This window comes from Bubalus bubalis, chromosome 14 (assembly GCF_019923935.1).
Source record: "Bubalus bubalis isolate 160015118507 breed Murrah chromosome 14, NDDB_SH_1, whole genome shotgun sequence".
NCBI lineage: Eukaryota > Metazoa > Chordata > Mammalia > Artiodactyla > Bovidae > Bubalus > Bubalus bubalis.
The window spans coordinates 19,669,211-19,691,591 of NC_059170.1; the positions used below are offsets into that span (position 1 = coordinate 19,669,211).

At 40.1% G+C, this 22,381-nt stretch overlaps 1 protein-coding gene across 3 annotated transcripts in view; it reads left to right on the forward strand.

Moving 5' to 3' along the window:
* Positions 1–22,381, forward strand: part of PIGU (phosphatidylinositol glycan anchor biosynthesis class U) — a 96,502-nt gene that overhangs the window by 20,716 nt on the left and 53,405 nt on the right. For all 3 annotated transcript variants that reach the window (XM_045162624.1, XM_045162625.1, XM_045162626.1), the window contains 2 exons: positions 5,103–5,212; positions 7,448–7,548. In XM_045162624.1, the coding sequence (XP_045018559.1) occupies positions 5,103–5,212; positions 7,448–7,548 (211 nt within the window). The remainder of the gene's footprint in view (positions 1–5,102; positions 5,213–7,447; positions 7,549–22,381) is intronic.

Consider the following 22,381-nt stretch of genomic DNA (forward strand, 5'->3'; position numbering starts at 1 on the left):
AAAGAATTAAGAAATATGTTCTAGAAACTAAATATCACTAAGACCAGGGAGTATACATCTTAAACTAATGGAGCATTTGTGACAACATGGATGAACCTGGAGGACATTTTGCTAAGTAAAATAAATCAGAGAAAGACAAATACTGTGTGATCTCACTTATATATGGAATCTAAAAAAGTCAAATTCGTAGGATAGAATATATTGGTGGTTGCCAGGGGCTGGGGGTGGGGAAAATGGAGAGATGTTGGTCAAAGGGTACAAATTTCCAGATACAAGATAATTATGTTCCAGAGATCTACTGTGCAGCATAGTAACTCCAGTTAACAATATCATATTGTTACTTGAAAGTTGCTAAGAGAATAGACCTTAAATGTACTCTCATTCCCCTCCAGCCACACACATAATTATGCAAGGTGATAGACGTGTTAACTAACCTTATTGTAATAATCATTTTGCAATATGTATGTATAGCCTTAAGCTTATACCATCATGTATGCCTTAAGTTTATATAATGTTATGTGTCAATTATATATCAAGAAAGCTGGAAGAGAACATAAAAAATTTGGGGGCTAATGTAGAGTGCTTTAGGGCTTCCCAGGTGACTCAGTGGTAAAGAATTCACCTGCCAGTGCAGGAGACTGGGGTTCTCTCATTCCCAAAGACTTGGGAAGATCCTTTGGAGGAGGAAATAGCAACCCACTCCAGTCTTCTTGCCTGGAAAATTCCATGGACAGAGGAGCCTGGAGGACTGCACTCCATGAGATCTCAAAGAGTTGGACACGACAGCACATACACACACACAGAATGCTTTAACAGGATTCCCTGGAAGGCCAGTGGTGAAATGACTGGGCGTGAGATTTCTAAGCAGAGGAATTCAGAGATAAAATAGCAGTAGTTATTTTCTTCTCCCAAGATAGATTGTGTATGTAAACTCCAATCTTTGTTCGTTGAAGTTACATGCTAAAATATTTAGGGGTGAAGGGCCATGATATCTGTGACTTAATTTAAAATGATTTTGGGAAAAAATGCATCTGGTGTGTGTTTTTGTCTGTGTGTGTAGAGATAAAATGTGGAAGTGTTAACAGTTGGTGGATCTAGGTGTTTTATTGAATTGTTCTTTCAACTTTTCTATAGTTTGAAAGTTTTTAAGATAAAACACTGGAGGAAAAAATAGAAAATAGATCCATGTCTGTACTTACCAGTGTGTGTGTGTGTTTGTATGTATATGGGATATATGTAAATATCTAAGGGAGGGTTGGTAGCTTTCATCTAAGAACACAATCAACCATATCTGTGTTCTTAGATGAAACGGATGTTCATCTGTGTTCTTGTGTTTTAATGAAAGCTGATTAGAGATGCTAACATCATATGTATTCCTTTTTTTTTCCTGTTCAATTGTCATATACTCCAGTTAAAAACAATTTTTAATGGGAGGAGAAGCTTATAGGGAAATAAACTAGATTTCAGTGAGTTTCCTAACAAGTCATGCTTTAGTGTCAGTAAAAGAGATAGTTTTAATTTAGAGGGCCAATAATTTCAATTCAGTCTTGCTGGAATTTGAGACTTTTTATCCCTGGTAATGAAGCTGTAGTAGCAGTAGTAGTAGTAGTGTTAGTTGCTCAGTTGGGTCCAACTCTTTGCCACCCCGTGGACTGTAACCCACCAGGCTCCTCTAGAGTGGTAGCCATTCCCTTCTCCAGGGGATCTTCCTGACCCAAGGCTTGAACCCAGATCTCCTGCACTGCAGGCAGATTCTTTAACGTCTGAGCCACCAGGGAAGCCCATCTGCACCCAAATGCATCCTGGAAAACTACGGTAGAGAGGGAAGACTGCATCCCCACCCCCATCTCCAGCTTCAGCATGTGAAATATGGGTGCTGATTGATTGTGTCCAGTTGATTCACATGATATTTTACGTCTGCTTTGCTTGACAAAAGCAAAATTGGTCTAGCCTGTCCTCTGCTGAGATTGTGCTCATTTGGAATTCAGAATTCATGTTAGAAAGTTGCAGGTGGTTTGATAGGGAGTGATAAAAACCTCCATCCTCTGATATGCTTAGAGGGTTGTGAATTTGGAGGGTAGGTTCCTGAATTTGAAAGGTGTTGAGGCTAACAGTTGAAGATGTAGTGAGGGTGGACGATTTATTTCCTACCCTCCACCCTAGGTTTTGGGGATGCAAACATGTGTAGACACAGCTTCAGTGATTAGAAAAAGCTCTTTATTTGGAGTAGGGGAATTATGTCCTTGAAAAAACCAATTTTCCAAGGGACGAGGAAATGGCTGCATGGAGTAGTGGGTAAAAGGGAAGGAAAACTCCACCCTGGAGATTTTTTAATTCAGAAAAATATAATTTTTAATTATATTAAAATTCAGCAGAATATTTAATTCTGCTGAAGTATATAGAAAAGCTGATTCATGATTATAAAGGTAACACATCCAGGCAATTAATTTTTAGGTCACTTTTAATCTCTCCTGTGATAGCTGTATATCTCATTGTTGTGGCTGTTGAATATATCTAGAAATATATTGATACTTATCTTTGGATTTTAAATTGTACTCCTTAACCCCATTTATTTTTATACTTCTAATATTTTCTTGGTGTGCGTTTAGTTTTCCTCATATTCTTAGACACTCTTCTTTCTCTAACTGGGATGCATGGGGATGTTTTAAAGGAATTTTGTCTGTGCGTCAGAACTCTGAGTCAATATTGAGCCTCTGAGGCCAGGCATAATGGCAGCTGTGCTGATGAGATTAGAGGAGACGAAGAGAGAGCCAGCAGAGTGTCTGGGGACTGGAGAGCTGACTACCCTTCTCTAGTGGAGACTCTCCTTGCATAAAATCTTTCTGTTTTAAAGTAGTTTGGAAGGTTGGGGTTACACGGAAGTATTCTTTCCTTTTTGGCACTTGTCACATTTGCCCGGGGCCTCCACATCCCTGTTTAACTGCCTCCTCTCTTTAACTGTCCTGCTGGCTTCCAGCCTGGGGAGTGGGCCTGCATTCCCACCTGTCTCTCCGGCTGCTCCTGGGTGAACTCCCTGTTTCCTTTTAATAGCCTGTCTTTGTGGCGCTCTTGCCCTCCAGGTGGCCTTCTTTTTGCAGTTGAACTCCAGAACCCCAGCTAGTGGGGCCTCCGTCCTTCCACCCCTGCTGCAGCTGTCTTCATGAAATGCTTTGTTTGCTGAGCCAGACCCCTTCTCTGATAAAAGCACCTTAGTTTATATTTTGCCCTTTTAATTAAATAACCCCAGCTGTGAATGGCAGCATAAATCCTACTGATGGTAATTCCTACCACTTAACTTGGACTCCCAGAGATGATCAAAGGGAGCCTTTTGAAGTTTGTTCAGGTTTTCTGATTAAGCCTCAGCCTGAACCTGTGCAGGAAATCTGGGGTTACCTGTGTTCCTGTGATGATCCTGAGATTTTCCTTTGAACTGAAAGATGGCTCTTAAAAAATTTTTTTTAATTTTAAAATTTAAATATCCAATACATGAAAAAACATGTAAAAAATATTACGTACTCTGAACCTATTTCAGCTTAAAATGTAAAATGTTTCACATGTAGTTGACTCTCTGATACTTTCATCTCCTTACTCCCCTTCTCACCAGTTACCACTGTTCTGATTTTGGTGTTTATCAAACACGTGGTCCTAACTTTTTCTGCATTTGTAAATATCCCTAAATAGTATATAGTATTTTTTGCATGCTTGTAACTTTATGTAAGTAGTATAACGCAGTATATATTCTGTTGCCATCTGTGTTTTCATCCTTAAATCTTTAATGACACACTACTTTGGCTTCTCTGAATTACTGTTTTATAATAGGTTGCAGCATTGATTTTATACTAAGATCATTAAATCAGCAGGGGTACCCATTTGGGGTTCAGAGGCTTTTTTCTTTTTAATATTTATTTACTTATTTGCCTGCACCAGGTCTTAGTTGCAGTATGTGGGATCTAGTTCCCTGACCAGGGATTGAACTTGGGCCCTCTGCATTGGGAGCTCGGAATCTTAGCCACTGGACCACCAGGGAAGTCCCTCAGAGGCTTTTTCTATCTTCAGTTTGACCCATGTTTGCTTATAGGGTTGCCTAACATTTTTTCATTCTAGAACACACCCATGAACTTGTTGGGACACACACAAGGGAAGGCGAGAGCTTTCCACCTCCATCTCACTGCCTCTTAACTATCCAGCTGCCCAGCCACACCCAGCCCTTCTCCTCTTCATCATGGTCATTTCCCATTTCCTCTGTGGAAGTCAAAAACTTCACGGGACTTTGCTGGTGGTCCAGTGGCTAAGACTGTGAGCTCACAATGCAGGGGGCGCAAGTTCAGTCCCTGGTTGGGGAACTAGTTCCCACATACCACAACTAAGAGTTCGCATGCTGCAATGAAAATCAAAAAGCATGAATGCCAGCCAAAAGATATATATATATACATATATACACATAAATATATATAAACAACTTCAAATAGGATAGCACAGAAGAAAACCCAGGACACTGTGACATTCAGGGGGTTCATTCCACTTCGCATGAAAATTTTTCACTTTGATGAAACTTTGAAATCCTTGGGTGACTGATGATATCTTTTAAAAATGACTAAAAATTGACTTGCCATTCAATCATTCAGTCAGCCATTCAATAGTTATTGTTTGCTCACTGTGCCAGGTATTGGCAAATAAACATGGTCCTTGCCTTCATGGAACTTACAGTCTGCTGAAGGAGAAAGATGTTAGTCACATAAATAAATAAAAAAGTTCTAACCGTAAACACTGTTATGAGATTTTTACAGTTAGGGCGGTGGAGAGTGTGCCTTCCTGAGGAAGTGATGATTTAACTGGGAGCTCAAAGACTGTGTGGGAGTTAACTGGGAAGAGAGAAGAGGTCATTCCAGGTTAAATACAGAGGCCTGGGAACAGGAGAAGGGTGGCATGTTCATGGTGCTGGAACCCAGAAAGTGAGAGGTGTGGAGAGTGGGTGTGAGCTGAGCCTGGAGAAGTAGGGCCAGGCAAGGCAGGCCACATGGGCCATGGAAGGACTTTTGTCTTCAATCTAAAATCAGTGGGAAGTTACTATTTATTTCATGTTTTGTCTTTTTTTTTTTCAGTTTAAAAAGCAGAAACTCCTCCTAGAACTAGACCAATATGCCCCCGATGTGGCCGAACTCATCCGAACCCCTATGGAAATGCGTTACATCCCTCTGAAAGTGGCCATGTTGTAAGTATCCTCTGACCAAACGGGGCTCAGTGCCAACAAACGCAAGGAAAATCTGATGAGACTTTCTCATGTTGTTTGTTGTATTTTTGGAGATTTGGAGTCTTAGTCATCAAGTGTTTGCTATAGTTCTGTTGCACAGCTGGGGTTCTGGCCAGGAAAAGAGACAGAGCCATTCTGTCTCTTTTGGGACAAAGCCTCACACAGGCACACGCACAATCAGCCCTTCACAGATGCTTTTTCACTCGATGCTGATCTGGGTTCCAGCCTCCATGTAACCAGTATTTCTAAAAACAATAACAACAAAAAATTTTTAAGTTGTAATATATGGGTTGCAGAAAATTCTGGTCTTTATGCAGCTGTTATTCCAAGCAACTCCTGTGTCTCATGTAGAATTTACTCCCCCATTTGTAGTTCAGAAAACTGAATTGAAGTGCCAAACAGACCCATCCCAGCTGGGTGATGAGCATGGGAGAGTAGAACTTACTGAACTGAGGTTCTGTGGAAGAATTCTCTAGAGGTACCAGTGCTGCCTGTAACTTTTAATTCTTTCAGGTTATTCCTGTTTATGTTGCTGAGATAGGCAAATAGGAATAATTATTCAGTCAACTGATAGTAAATGTTAATAATACACTTGTTCCTAAGGATACACAGTAAACAAGGCAGACCAGTTTCCTCATGGAAAGACATGACCTTAGAACGTCAGATTTAGAAGGGGTCTTGTGAGGACAGTTTATTCAACCCTCTGCCTTGTGTGTGACTCTCCTATTCAGTATTCCAGATAGGTGGCTGTGTAGCTGCTTCTTGAACATCACCTGCTATTTAGAAATGGCATTTTCCCCCTTCCCACCAAGCACATTTGAGGTGTCAGTTCATATCTATGTATTTCAGAAATATTGGTGGGAACTACCTAATAGAAACAGAGGTTTGGCAGCATTATGAATGCCTTATGGACTCGGGGTAGTTTTGTAATAGCAGCAGTCATTTCCTTAAAGGTTGTGTAACAAATCTGTCTATAATTGCTAGAAAAAAAATTAACAATTTCTGGGCTGTTGGCTTTAGAACTGATAATCTTACAGCTCTGAGAGGTATTGGATTTAAGGTCTTTATTTGTGAATAATAATTATAATCTCTTCCTGAGACACTGGCATGTTTCTTCCCATCTGATAATCAGAATTATGTAACTGTTCTCCCTTTTCACTGTGTCTGCCAGGAAACTCCTCAGAGCCAGATTTAAAGCTGATTATTACAATGCTGTAGAAGACCTATTTGTTCTTCTTTCCCTGATCTTGGCTTTTTCCTTTTATTTATGTTTTCCCTGGTCTTAATTCTTTATTTTAATTTTGCTCTCACTTTTATCATCTGTTCTCATTTGAGCTACTTCAGATCTTTTGTGGAAGCAAGATAAAAATAAATAAAAATACAGTTATGACTGTTAAGATTTCCCTGTTCATTGTTACAAATTCATTTTTTTCAGTTCATTCCTTCCCACCTCAGGAAAAGACTGTTTCAGTTAATTCCTTGCCAGTGGAAGTTCAAGCCGTCCTGTGAGGTTGAGTGGCCACTAGCTTGTGTGCGAGTCTCCTATTCTCCTGTTGTTGAATTCAGCAGACACTTGTTCTGTCCTTTGGGTCTGGCTTGGTGGATGTAGCTTGACTGCCAAGAGGACTAAACTTAAGCCACTCTCACCTCTTGAATGGGGGTAACCTATGTTAGAGTTTAGGAACCTGATTGAGGAAAAAGTAGTTTCTTATTTTTCAGAGACAAGTATAGCCATTCCTAAAATATATGGCTCTGTGGGAATTAGTAGAATTTTTATAATTTTTGAAGCCTGAAGTAATAGAAAATGTAGGCTTTAGAGCCAGAAAGATGTGATTTTGAATGTATTTATTAGCTTGTAAAACCTTAAGCTTGTTACTTAACCACTGAGTTTTGGTTTTCTCATCTGCAAAATGGGAATAATGTTATTGCTGGTTTCTAGATTCTCTGTGATGATGAAATATGATGGTTTTCCTATAAAACACATGGCAAAGAATAAGCAGTAAATGTTCAGTGCCTTTTATTCACTGGCCACAACCCCACTCCATCCTCTTTTACCTAGGAGAACTCATTTCTAAGATGTTGCCTTCCTTTAAGTATGCTTTTAGTAAGCCTCAAGAACTTTCTGTCTATGGTGGCCAGGACTCCCTGGTCCTTTGACCAGGATTACTAATGTCAGATATGTGTGTTTTTCTCCAGCTATCTTTTAAATCCCTACACGATCTTGTCTTGTGTTGCCAAGTCTACCTGCGCCATCAACAACACCCTCATTGCTTTCTTCATTTTGGCAACAATGAAAGGTAAGGCCCCAAAGGAAAGAACAAACCTCAGTTCCGGATTTGAGCAGGGCTTTTTGTAACACTTATGCAGTGGATTAAAAACAAAAAACAGCATTCAAAACGATTTTTTAAAACTATACAAGTAGTATAATATTATAGAAATTTCAGATAAGCCGAGAGAAAAAATTAAAACATCCTGATTCTACCACTCAGAGAGTCACTTTTAACATAGGTTGAACAAAAACAAAAAAATTCTAAAAGGCTTACAATGAGAACAGCGGCGCTGTGCCTCCTTCTTCCTATCCCTAGTTCAAGTTCTTTGAAGGAGCTAATTTTTTTTTGCTTGTATCTATTTCCATGTTTGTAAATAAGACCTAGTGTTGCTGTTTGGTAAATTATGAATTTTAGACATTATCTATTGTTGATTCTCATTATGGGAGATAACAATTTAGCTCTTTGATACCTGTTTCTTTGCTGGTGCTCCCTGCAGTGGAAAAGTGGAATCTTAACCGCTGGACCACCAGGGAAGTCCCTCACAGCTTTGATTAAATCAGTAGTTAGTACCTATGTTTTATGACAGTATAGGTATTATTCACTACTGAGAAAAGTAGTAACTATGGTTATTTTTTCTATCTTGTACAACCTTTTTATTTTTTTTAATTGTGGAGTTTTTGCTTGTTTTTGTTGTGCTTAATCCTTTTGTACCAATCACTGTTTTTTCCCCCAGTTGCTCTGCTAGATCTTTCAAGTGCCTAATAATACAGACATGCCTCAGAGATAATGTGGGTTTGGTTCCAGATCACAGCAATAAAGCAAATATTGCAATCAAGTGAGTCAGGAATTTTTTGGTTTCCTAGTACCTATAAAAGTTATGTCTGCATTATACTATATGCTGTTAAGTATGCAATAACATTATAACTAAAACAATGTACATAGCTTAATTTAAACATAGTTTATTGGTTAAAAAAAAAATAAATTAGCCCCACACAAGAGAATCAGCTTGTCCTTTGAAGCCAAGCATTGACTTCCCCTCTCTAGCTGTGAAAGTCTTGATGGCATCTTCTTCTGAAAGAAGACTGTTTCCTCTACATTGAGAATCTATTGTTTGTTTTTTTTTAATTGCTTTTATTTATTTATTTAGTTGTAGCATGCAGGATCATCCATCTTTGTTGCAGCATGTGAACTCTTCAGTTGTGGCATGTGAGGTCTTACAGCAGGTGGGATCTTAGTTCCTGATCAGGGATCGAACCCAGGCCTCCTGCTTTGATCTGATTTGCATGTTTTATTTTCTGTTGATTTTTCCCATCATTTTTACTTCCTCTTTTTCTGGAATACATCCTTGTTTTTATCTTTTGACTCTTATATGGAATTTTTAATTTTTATTTTATACTTTTAAGTTCTTTGTTGGTCTCCAGTTGTTTCTCTGAGGCATCATTCTTATTTTGTCACACAGTGTCCTCTCTAAGCTGAGTTTTCTTGTTTTATTTTTGTTTTTAGTTTCCATTTGTTCTAAGCATGATCCCTTTGTCTTTCTGGACTCCCCCCTTCCCCCCACCCATGGCTGCCTATTTTTTTTTCCTGTTTATCTTGAGGTCTATCTTTCATGTGGTGAGATTTTCTCTTATTTATAGTGATCCTTAGCTGTCTAATTATTTAAGGATATTATACTAACTTGTTGATTTGAGATTGTGTACATGGGCAAGACTTGTTGATGGATCATTCTCACTATAGCAAGATCAGACAGCTGGCTGACTTTTTTTGATGGAGGGATCCCTAAATGTCATCATTTATAGGTTTTCTTTTCCTCTGAATGTATTTAGTTTTTCCACAGAGGAATCTTCCAGTTCCCTGTGTAAGGGTAACAGGGTTGGAGTTGCAGTAGGGTAGGGGGTTTGTGTAATCAACTGCTGGAGTTGTGAGAGCAGTAGCAGGGGAGGTGGCTGGTTGAAATACATAATTTTTTTTTAATTGAAGGATAATTGCTTTACAGTGTTGTTTCTACTGTACAATAACATGAATCAGCTATGTGTGTGCTCAGTCACTCAGTCATGTCCGACTCTTTGCGACCCCATGGACTGTAGCCAGCCAGGCTCCTCTGTCCATGGGGTACTCCAGGCAAGAATACTAGAGTGGGTTGCTGTTTCCTACTCCAGGGATGCATTAGCTTTAAGTATACATGTATCCCCTCCCTCTTGAGCCTCCCTCCTACCCACCCCTCTAGGTCATCACACAGCACCAAGCTGAGCTCCCTGTGTTATACAGAAGCTTCCTACTAGCCATCTATTTTACACATGGTATTGGATATATGTCAGTTACTCTCTCAGTTTGTCCCACCCTCTCCTTCCGCTGCTGTGTGCACAAGTCTATTCTCCATGTTATTCCTGCCTTGTAAAATAGGTTCATCAGTACCATTTTTTCTAAATTCCATATGTATGTGTTAATATACAGTATTTGTTTTTCTCTTTCTGACTTATATTTTTGTGTAATCTCATTACCACTCTTTAGTCCACACTTCTCTTTAGTCTATTACTGTGCTTAATATCCCTTGACCTGTGCCTCTTTAGTTAATTTTCTCCAGAACTATAGCTTCTAGGGGTGGAGTAGAATGAAGGATGAGGGTGTGTAGAGGTAGTCAACTGACTGATTGCACATAGTTGAGATGAGACCTGGGGTTCTGGCTGGTCTGTACAAAACCTTTCAGTTTGATTTTCATCTCTGTAACTTAGCCCACCTGCCATAGTATCTGATACCTTCAAGGTGCATTTCTCAGAATGGGGTGAGTTGGCCTGATTTTTATTGGTATTCATCTCTGCAGGCCATTAAGTTGTAATCTCTTCCATATTGCTTATTTATCCCTCTTCCTCCTCCTTTTTAAAAACAATAGTTTTTGTTAATGCATCTTAATATTGTTTCATTTTTAAAATATTTGTTTGACTGCATCAGGTTTTAGTTGCGGCATGTGGGATAGTTTTTTGCTTCACGTGGGATCTTCTGTTGCCGCACCCAGGTTCTCTAGTTGTGGTGTGAGGGCTCAGGAGCACGCAGGCTCAGTAGTTGTGGCCCACAGGCTTAATCGCTCTGCCACATGTGGGATCTTAGTTCCCTGACCAGGATGGAACCCAAATCTCCTGCATTGCAAGGCAAATTCCTAACCACTGGACCATCAGGGAAGTCCCCTCTTCTTCCTGCTTTTAATGTTTCCACTATTATATTAAAATTTGTTTTACTATAACCTCTTCTCCAGTTTTTTGTGATTTAAGACAATTTTTAGTGCTTTATTGTCATTTCAGTGAGGTTTTTGGAGGGAAAAATGATATACATGTGATTTGTTGTTGTTGTGCAGTCCCTAAGTCATGTCCGACTCTTTGCGACCCATGGATTGCAGCACACCAGGCTTCCCTGTCCTTCACTGTCTCACAGAGTTTGCTCAAACTCATGTTCATTGAGTCGGTGATGCCATCCAGCCATCTCATCCTCTGTTGATTAGCATTAGAGGTATATATTTCCAGATTTTCCCCCCATTTTCCTTTTAGACTTTTAAATATATCAATTAACCGTTGCCACAAAAATGTTATTTGACAAAGCACTCCAAAACTCAGTGGCTTAAAACAACAGTACATGTTTACTTCGCTCATACGTCTGTAAGTCTGCTAGGTGTCAGCTGACCTAGGTTGGATGTGGCTAGACAGTCTGTTGGTTTCATCGGGGCTCATTCATGCATCAACAGCTGGCTGTAGTCGGCTAATCTAGGCTGGGCTTTTCTCCACATGTCTGTCATCCTCATGGACCAGGGGACTAATTTAAGTATATTCTTCTCATACTGATGTCAGAGACACAACTGTTGAGGCTTGAACTCTTGACATTTCTGGTTGTATCACATGATGCAGACATATATGTCTGAGGTCGGGGTAGATACTTCCCCATTCACAGTGGGAGTGCCCTGCAAAGTTATATGGCAAAGAGCCTGGACATAGGGAGGGGTAAAGAATTGGCACCAAAAATACAGCCTGCCACAAATGTCAATAAACTTTTAGTCTGTCATTTTTCATGGCTGCTTACTGTTCCATTGTGTTGACCAATAAATAGAAATTCTTTAACCAACTTCTACTATTAAATATCTAGTTAATAGTTTTCAGTTTTCAGCTGTTTAAATAGTATTACAGTTAATTTTCCTTCCTTTTTTTTATTAAAAAATTTTTTTTGGCTTTATCACCAGGCATAGTTCCCCAACCAAGGATCAAACCCTGCCCCTAGCAGTGAAAATGCTGAGTCTTAACCACTGGACCGCCAGGGAATTCCCATACAGTTAATTCTGTAATGTAATTTCTAATAGTAATTTTCACACCCATGTACAATTATTTTCTTACCACAGAAATAGAGTCCTAGAAATAGAATTTTTGTGTCACAGGCTGTATACCTTCTTTAGAATTTCTGAAATTTATCACTTAATTGCCTTCAAGAGTTCTACCAACTTATACTGCCATAAGAAGTGTATGAGAGCCCTTGTTTCCCTACATTATTACTGAATAGTTTACACACTTAGGGAACAAAGACTCAAAAGTAACACATAGAGTTACTTAGAGTTTACTTATGGAAAGGACTTGTATCTTTTTAAGACATTGCTTCTCTTGGAGTGGTTGTGGTGGTTTTTCTGTTGGGTTATTTAGTTTAACTTACTGTCAGATTACTTGAAATGACTCTTTGCTGTCTGTGAACACTCCCTACCTTAGTTCCTGTTTCCAAGTGTCTATCTCAGATAGATTCATTTATCAAGGTGCTTGGTGTCCATTAAAGTAAGAACTATCACCTGGCAGAAGGGATTGAACACTGGCCTTTGGAAATGTCACCTTTAAAATAGCTGAGGAATTTCCCTGTCAGTCCAGTGCTTAAGACTCCTTGCTTCTAATGCAGGGGGTGAAAGTTCTATACCTGGTCAGGGAAATAAGATCTCACATGCCACATGGTATGCCCAGAACATTAAAAAAAAAAAGAAATAGCTAAGCACAAAGGTAGAAAGGCTGAAGCCATGCCCTCTGAGGTATGTACAATAGGAGTCTCACACAAAAATGTGAAGTATATCATTTGAAGAACACCTTTCGTAAGACTTCTTAGGTCAATGAAAAGATTTTGTTTGAGGGGGGGAAAATCATATTAAAAAGTTATATATAACTCTTTGGCAGCCACAGTTTTTGATTCCACAGAAAAAATTTTTTATTATGTCACTCCAGATTTCTGTCAAGTGAATTTTATAAACTTTTTTGTGATACTGTATGCACAGTTTTGTTTTACTTTTATTATTTGTTTCATATGAAACATGTATGATATTGGTCACATATTTGTTAGTTTCTTTAAATCTAAATTTAATTTTTTTAAGTTTTAGGAGTAGTTCAAGTACTTGGTAAAAATAAAAGAAGTTCAAACATATGAAATGAGAAGTAAAAGTCTTTTATCATCCCACCCTACCCCACCTCCTCTTCCATTCCTCAGGTATACTTGTCATGGGATCCCAGGCCTTCCCTTTTGCTGGACACCTAAGTTATTTTCCATTGTTGGCGGCTATAAATAGAGACTGTCACAAGTAACATTTCTAATCTGTTAAAATATTTCCAGAATTCTATTTTAGTTAGGTCTCCGAACTACTATAACTCTTTGAGTATATTAGTAATCTCTATTAACAGTATACACAAAGTTAGTTGAGTTATAAAATTTGCAACTCTTATTTCTACATTTCACATTTGTACCACATAATTAGATATTTAATGAAATTAATGATGGAATAATTCATTAAAGATGAAAACAGTTGGGAGAATTCACAAAAGAAGGGATATAAATGACTAAAAACGATGAAGAAATACTCAACTCCATAGATAACTAATCAGTTCAGTTCAGTTCAGTCACTCAGTCATGTCTGACTCTTTGTGATCCCATGGACTGCAGCACGCCAGGCTTCCCTGTCTGTCACCAACTCCTGAAGCTTACTCAAAATCATGTCCATTGAGTCAGTAATGCCATGCAACCATCTCATCCTCTGTCATCCCCCTCTCCTCCCTCCTTCAGTCCTTCACAGCATCAGGGTCTTTTTCGAATGAGTCAGTCCTTTGCATCAGGTGGCCAAAATATTGGAGCTTCAACTTCAGCATCAGTCCTTCCAATGAATATTCAGGACTGATTTCCTTTAGGATAGACTGGTCGGTTGTAGTTCAAGGGACTCTCAAGAGTCTTCTCCAACACCACAGTTCAAAAGCATCAGTTCTTTGGCACTCAGCTTTCTTTATGGTCCAACTCTCACATCCATACATGACTACTGGAAAAACCATAGCTTTGACTAGACAGACCTTTGTTGGCAAAGTAATGTCTCTGCTTTTTTTTGTTTGTTTGTTTATTTATTTATTATTATTATTTTTTAAATTTTATTTTATTTTTAAACTTTACAATATTGTATTGGTTTTGCCAAATATTGAAATGAATCCGCCACAGGTATACATGTGTTCCCCATCCTGAACCCTCCTCCGTTCTCCCTCCCCATACCATCCCTCTGGGTCGTCCCAGTGCACCAGCCCCAAGCATCCAGTATCGTGCATCGAACCTGGACTGGCGACTTGTTTCATACATGATATTATACATGTTTCAATGTCATTCTCCCAGATCTTCCCACCCTCTCCCTCTCCCACAGAGTCCATAAGACTGTTCTATACATCAGTGTCTCTTTTGCTGTCTCGTATACAGGGTTATTGTTACCATCTTTCTAAATTCCATATATATGCGTTAGTATACTGTATTGGTGTTTTTCTTTCTGGCTTACTTCACTCTGTATAATAGGCTCCAGTTTCATCCACCGGGAAAACTGGTCAACCACTTGTAAAAGAATGAAACTGGAACACTTTCTAACACCATACACAAAAATAAACTCAAAATGGATTAAAGATCTAAACATAAGACCAGAAACTATAAAACTCCTAGAGGAGAACATAGGCAAAACACTCTCCGACATACATCACAGCAGGATCCTCTATGACCCACCTCCCAGAATATTGGAAATAAAAGCAAAAATAAACAAATGGGACCTAATTAAACTTAAAAGCTTCTGCACAACAAAATCTCTGCTTTTTAATATGCTGTCTAGGTTGGTCGTAGCTTTTCTTCCAAGGAGCAAGTGTCTTTTAATTTCATGGCTGCAGTCACCATCTGCAGTGATTTTGTGATACCGTTCAATATCACAGTAATTCAACTCTGTGCCTCAGCCAGTAATGCTGAAGAATCTGAAGTTGAATGGTTCTGTGAAGACCTACAAGACCTTCTAGAAGTAACACCCAAAAAAGATGTCCTTTTCATTATAAGGGACTGGAATGCAAAGGTAGGAAGTCAAGAGATACCTGGAGTAACAGGGAAATTTGGCCTTGGGGTACAGAATGAACCAGAGCAAAGGCTTAACAGAGTTTTGCAAAGAGAATGCACTGGTCATAGCAAACACCCTCTTCCACAAACACAAGAGAAGACTCTACATACGGACATCACCAGATGGTCAATACCAAAATCAGATTGATTATATTCTTTGCAGCCAAAGATGGAGAAGCTCTATACAGTCAGCAAAACAAGACTGGGAGCTGACTATGGCTCATGAACTCCTTATTGCCAAATTCAGACTTAAATTGAAGAAAATAGGGAAAACCACTGGACCATTCAAGTATGACCTAAATCACATCCCTTAATGATTATACAGTGGAAGTGACAAATAGATTCAAGGGATTAGATCTGATAGAGTGCCTGAAGAACTATGAACGGAGGTTAGTGACCTTATACAGGAGGCAGGGATCAAGACCATCCCCAAGAAATGCAAAAAGACAAAATGGTTATCTGAGGAGGCCTTACAAATAGCTGAGAAAAGAAGAGAAGCTAAAAGGCAAAGGAGAAAAGGAAAGATATATCCATTTGAATGCAGAGTTCCAAAGAATAGCAAGGAGAGATAAGAAAGCCTTCCTCAGTGATCAATGCAAGAAAAACAATAGAAAAAGAATGGGAAAGACCAGAGCTCTCGTCAGAAAATTAGAGATACCAAGGGAATATTGCACAATATGGGCACAATAAAGGACAAATGGTAAGGACCTAACAGAAGCAGAAGATATTAAGAAGAGGTGGCAAGAATACACAGAAGAACTATACAAAAAAGATCTTCATGACCCAGATAACCATGATGGTGTGATCACTCAACTAGAGCCAGATATCCTGTAGTGTGAAGTCAAGTGGGCCTTAGCAAGCATTGTTGCGAACAAAGCTAATGAGGTGATGGAATTCCAGTTGAGCTATGTCAAATCCTAAAAGATGATGCTGTGAAAGTGCTGCACTCAATTATGCCAGCAAATTTGGAAAACTCAGCAGTATCCACAGGACTGGAAGAGGTCAGTTTTCATTCCAGTCCCAAAGAAAGGCAATTCCAAAGAATGTTCAAACTATCGCACAATTGCACTCATCTCACACTCTAGCAAAGTAATGCTCAAAATCCTCCAAGCCAGGCTTCAATAATACGTGAACTGTGAACTTCCAGGTGTTCAAGCTGGATTTAGAAAAGGCAGAGGAACCAGAAATCAAATTGCCCACATCCATTGGATCATCAAAAAAGCAAGAGAGTTCCAGAAAAAATATCTACTTCTGCTTTATTGACTATGCCAAAGCCTTTGACTGTGTGGATCACAACAAACTGTGGAAAATTCTGAAAGAGATGGGACTACCAGACCACCTGACCTGCCTCCTGAGAAATCTGTATACAGGTCAAGAAGCAACAGTTAGGACTGGACATAGACTGGTTCCAGATTGGGAAAGGAGTACATCAAGGTTGTATATTGTCACCCTGCTTATTTAACTTATATGCAGAGTACATCCTGTGAAATGCTGGGCTGGATGAAGCACAAACTGGAATCAGGGTTGCAGGGAGAAATCAATAACCTCAGATATTAATTATTAGATAACTAATAAAGCAAAGCAAATTCAAAACACACAGAGGGAAGTGGCTTTTTTTATTCCCTTTCAAATTGGCAAAGATTTTAGAAGATAATTCTCAGTGCTGGCAAAGTGCTGTCAAATTGGCATTTTCCCACATCTCAAGTTGACTTATAAATTGGTACAACCCTCTTGAGAAGCAATTTGGCAGTAAAATGTTTGTACTTTAATGAATTTTAGTTTTGATAACCTAATTCCAAAATAATGCAGAATTATAGATCAGGCTTTATGATACAAAGTCATTAATTAAGGATTATTTATAATAGAAAAATTGGAAACTACTTCAAAATAGAGGAATGACTGAGTAAAACATATTTTCCCATGTAATTAAAGAAAATACAATTTACCCATGCACATATTTAATAATTCTAAATTATGTGAGTACATTTATTTTTTAAAACTGAATACAAAATTATATATTTTAATAAAATATAGTCTCAACTATGTGAAAACCACAGCACAAATAGAAAACAGATTCCAAAAGAGTAGTACTTGTTTCTAGTAGAGTAAGTTCATGAGTAAGTTCATGAGTAATTTTTGTTTCTTCCTCAAAGTTTCTTTAATGAGCACATAATTTAAAATAAAGTAACTTAATTGATGAGGGACCGTGGAAGTTAACTTAGTATCTGTCTTCCCAGACTTCGATGGAGCAGGTGTCCCCTCAGAAGGGAGTGGCCTCATTTGCTTTGTCCCCTTGACTCCTTCTTGCCCTCCCTTGACTTCCTGTGTGTCAGGCCAGGGTTGTCTGGGATACGTCAAGAGCCACAGGCCACGACAAGGTCCAGGCCAGTGTATTGTGATGTCCTTGTTGGGGTGTTGGCCTGGAAACTCAGGTCTGTAGGCAGGGTTGACATTAGTTTAGTGAAGTGTCTTTGGTTTCAGTTCAGAGGTTGGAGCTTTGGTGAAGGAGTACTCTGCCTATCTGTGAGCTAGTTAAAATACTCCATCCCTCTAAAGTTGTCTTCATTAGGTTTTCACAAGGAAAACAAACAGATGTTAATAGGTATCCTGCCTGTTCACTGTGGTTGTTTGTCAACAGTGAGATGCTCCAGACAGGAAATTCTTGAGGTTTGCCGCCTAAGGACCCTTCCAACTGTCCTTATTCCACCAAAAGAGGCCTGGATGACAGCACTTGCTTCCCACGGGAAAAGAAAGATCAGTACTACCAGAGGTAGTCCAGAGTAAGAGCTCAGGCTCTTCTGACGTCAGACAGATGTCAACAAAAAAATGTTGCCTTCAAAATCAGTAAATAAAGGGGTGTTTCAGCCCTCAAGCCATCACATTCCAGCTGCCCTGAAAGTGAATCCAGAAGGAACTCAGGGTAGAAACAGGATGACCCATCTGGTGGTCAGTGCTGCAGCCACTCTCCCCCTTCCCCCCCTTACCCCCTGAGGAGACTCAGGGTGAGAATGTCCCCACCCAGGTAGCTGAGGTGCATATCAAAGGAATGATTTCAGTGAGACTCTTGCCTCTGCTTTTTTTAAGAAAAGTGCTAAATTCCTTAACTTGAGGTATATAGTTTTCTTTCATTAACAGGAGACTTTTGATGTTCAAATTACCTGGTCTTTGTTTCAAAAACTACTATAGGGTACATGTATATGCATGTCTGAGTCCCTTCACTGTTCACCTGAGACTATCACAACATTGTTAATCAGCTATACCCTAATACAAAATAAAGTTTAAAACAAAAAAACTGCTATATATCCTGGCTCTTCCCTTACTTCTTCGGAAGCAGTCTCTGAGAGCTATCTGAGATGGTTTGTCTCAAGCTTAAGTCTCAGTCTTGTCCACCAAATAAAATATAAATCTCAACTTTTTAGGTTGTGCATTTTTTTTAGTCGAGACAGACCTGGTGGCTAATTGTAGCTCCAGCCCTTCCTGACAATATCACCTCAAGTAAGTGACTTAACTGTTTGGGGCCTCAGTTTCCTTGTCTATAACATGGGGACTGAAACAATCTCTACTGCGTAAAGAGAACATAAAGAATGAATGAGATGGTAATGTGAAACAGTGTAGTGTAGGGGCAGGTACTAGATGCTCAGTAAATGGTGGTGCTGATTGTTACTCTTAATATTATCTTCCTATTTAAAAGACCCCTCAGGATAGACAGGGTCTCCCTGAGTCTTCTGGAAAGGACTGGGAGAAGGTTAAAAGGAGAGGATCTCTTCCTGGAGCTCTGGAAGAACATGGCAGAGTGGTGATCCTGAGCCCTGATGAACCCATCACTTCCATATGCGGTTCCTCTCGGTAACCTTTTCACAGGCCCAAGGACCCTAGGATGAACCAGCCTGGGATTTTGTCAGATCAACCCAACTTCAAAACCTGTTTGTTTTAGTTACCAGTGCTGAGGCCTCAGGCAAATCACACAGCCTGTAGAGCTTCAGTTTGATCACACAGATAAGATCAGCCTCATGAATTAGTGGAGGAATAAACAAGAAACTTCACTGGAACTTTAGGACTTCCCTGGTGGCTCAGATGGTAAAGCATCTGTCTACAATGTGGGAGACCTGGGTTCGATCTCTGGGTTGGGAAGATCCCCTGGAGAAGGAAATGGCAACCCACTCCCGTACTATTGCCTGGAAAATCCCATGGACAGAGGAGCCTGGTAGGCTACAGTCCATGGGGTCCCAAAGAGTCAGACACGACTGAGCGACTTCACTTTCACTTTAAGTTTCAAACAAGAAACAAAAACCCAATAGTTGCCTATTGTGATGTTAGCTGCCTGTTGCTCTGTTGTAATGTTAATGATACAGTCATGGACTGAGGTCAAGAAGGTAGCATAGTGACGCAGTTAAAGACTAGGGGCTCTGGAATGCGACTGTCTTGGTTCATATTCTGTTACTGTTCACCAGTTTGGGAACCCTTGGCCAATAACATCTCTGTCCTTCAGTTGACTTATCTGTAGAATGGGGATAGAAATAGTACCCACTTCATGGAATTATTGGAAGGACTAAATGACTTAATAGGTTTAAAGTGCTTATAGTTGTGGCCGGAACAGAATATATGCTCAGTGAATTATCGTCATCATCATACCAAAGTGGATGGACCACTCTGAGAAAGCCTGCACTGTCGAAAGAACACTGGGTGGGGAGGCTGGAACGCTGAGCCAGGCCTCAGCCCCTCCTCCTGCCCAGTTGTCTCGCTTGCTGTTCAGGTCTTAGTGCAACTTCCTCTTCTGAGTGTCCTTGGGACCTCAGTCCTTTTGACCACATTCCAGTCTGTCCCATTGCCTATTCTAGTACAGAATAGAATATTCTATTCTGTTTGTGTCCCAGTCTCTGCTCATTCTACTTGAATTCCACATCTTGAACCAGCCCCCACAGCCCCACCTTATCGACATTCCTGCACTGTCCTATAGCTCTGCCCCTGACCCAGGCCCAGATCCCTTCAAAGTACAGTCTCTGGAGGCAGAGTGTTAGCCCAGGTCTTGCCAAGGCTTGTTTTGGCCTTCACGCTGAAACAAATAGAGGCTTATAAAACATAGTCAAAGCTTGATTGGCTAGATAATAAAATTTCCTGCAGCCAGTGCACATATACAGTTGACTCATTTACTTTAATATTCTTATGATAAGGCCAAAGACTAGAGCTGGTACAGAAAACCTAGTGCCTGAGTATCTGGGCCATTCTAGCAGATAAATGGTAGCAATTATATCTCTTTTTTTTTTGTAAAATTCAGTCTTCTTGGTATAGTTTGTCCTGGTTAGATGAGCAGGATGCCCTAGCTCTTGCTCAAATGAGGCTGCCACTTCATTATTATTTGAAATACCATGCCCAGGCTTGTAGACATGTTCTTGAATGATTGTGCAAGCTAAGCCTTCCTTGATTTGACCCCTACCTACTTGCTTGCTGAGACTTTTTTTGGCCACACGGCGTGGCATGTGGGGTCTTAGTTCTCCGACTAGGGATTGAACCCCCGCCTCTTGCATTGGAAGCACAGTCTTAAGCACTGGACCACCAGGGAAGTCCCTTGCTGAGACTTCTTAGATTATAACTTTTTGTTGAAGTACAACATACAGAAAAGAGCACAAATCATTAGTGTACAGTTGAATGAATTTTCATAAGATGATGAGTAGCCAACATATTAAGAAACAGGATGTTACCAACATTCACAGAAGTCCCTTTTGCACCCTCTTCCAGCCACTCCTTCCAACTCTGTTTTGCCACGTTGAGCTAATTACGATCCTCCTCCCTCCACCCCTAATACACCATTCTTCCCCTCGCCCTCCTGCCTGTGCAACTGCTGTTCCCTTGGACTGCCAGGCCTCACCTACTCATTGTTCAAAACTCAGGTGTCGTCTTCTCCTAATGGATTCTGAATACTTGCACCGTACTTTCCTCCCATATTTTGTCATTGTTTACTGGGAGCTCCCTCAGGACAGAAACTATCTGAGTCATCAGTCTTCCGCACTCAGCACAGGCTTGGCATAGAACTGGCACTCCAGAAATGTTTGCATATTGTATTGTTGTTGTTGTTCTGTCTCTGAGTTGTGTCCGACTCTTTGTGACCCCATGGACTGTAGCACGACAACTTTCCCTGTCCTTCAGTGTCTCTCAGAGTTTGCTCAAACTCATGTCTGTTGAGTCAGTGATACCATCCAACCATCTCACCTTCTTCAGCCCTCTTCTCCTGCCCTCAATCTTTCCCAGCATCAGGGTCTTTTCCAGTGAGTTGGCTCTTTGCATCAGGTGGCCAAAGGATTGGAGCTTCAGCATCAGTCCTTCCAATGAATATTCAGGGTTGATTTCCTTTAGGATTGACTGGTTTGATCTCCTGGCAGTCCAAGGGACTCTCAAGAGTGTCTAAAATATTTGAAGACACCTTTTATTTTTATCTTTCTTGACCCTGTCCCAAGCACATACCATCCTCCTGCCTTCCTAATTCACTCTTCTTGCCTCTTCTAATTTTTTAAAAAAAACCATGTCAGCCCTGTCTGAGTCTCTGGTGTGCCTCCATACTCCCCGTCCACTGTTGCTCAGACTGTGCGTGTGCCCCATCCACACATGCCCTAGCCTCCCACACACCAGGCTCCTGACTATTGCAGGACCACGTTTCTGCCCCCAGACCAGAGGCCTCAGTCTTAGAATAGTTTGTTCCACATCCTCTGTGCTGGCCACCTGCCACAGGTCCTCAACTGCTATTCTGCAGGGTCTGTTTTATTTAAAAGTCAGAATCTATGGTAAGTGGCTTATGGCTTAGATGGTAAAGAATCTGCCTGCAATGCAGGAGACCTGGGTTCGATCCCTGGGTTGGGAAGATCCCCTGGAGAAGGGAATGGCAACCCACTCCAGTATTCTTGCCTGGAGAATTCTGTGGACAGAAGAGCCTGGAGGGCTACAGTCCATGGGATCGCAAAGAGTCAGATATGACTGAATGACTAACACTACATGTTTCATTACTCTGTATTTTATACTTCATAAGTTTTCCTTTCTCAAGAACATTGATCTCAATTAGACTTAAGGTGATCATTTCACAATATGTAGAAATATCAAATCATTATGTTGTACATCTAAAACTTATGTAATGTTATATGTCAATTATATCTCAATTAAAAAAAAAAAAAAGAAAATTGATTTTCTCCTAAGATTTTTAAAAAAGTTTTCAGGGGAATTCCCTGGTGGTCCAGTGGTTAGGACTTTGCACTTTCACTTTGGAGGGTGTGGGTTTGATCCCTGGTCCAGGAGCTAAAATCCCACAAGCTGCACAGTGCAGCCAACTAAAAACAAGATAATTACAAAAATAAAAAGGATTTCGCATGTATCACTGAATGATATTCATTCATTCACCATGTGGGCGAGGTATTGTACTAAGATGCTAGAGATTCTAAGTTAAGAGAGGTTTATTGCCTTTGATTAACTCACA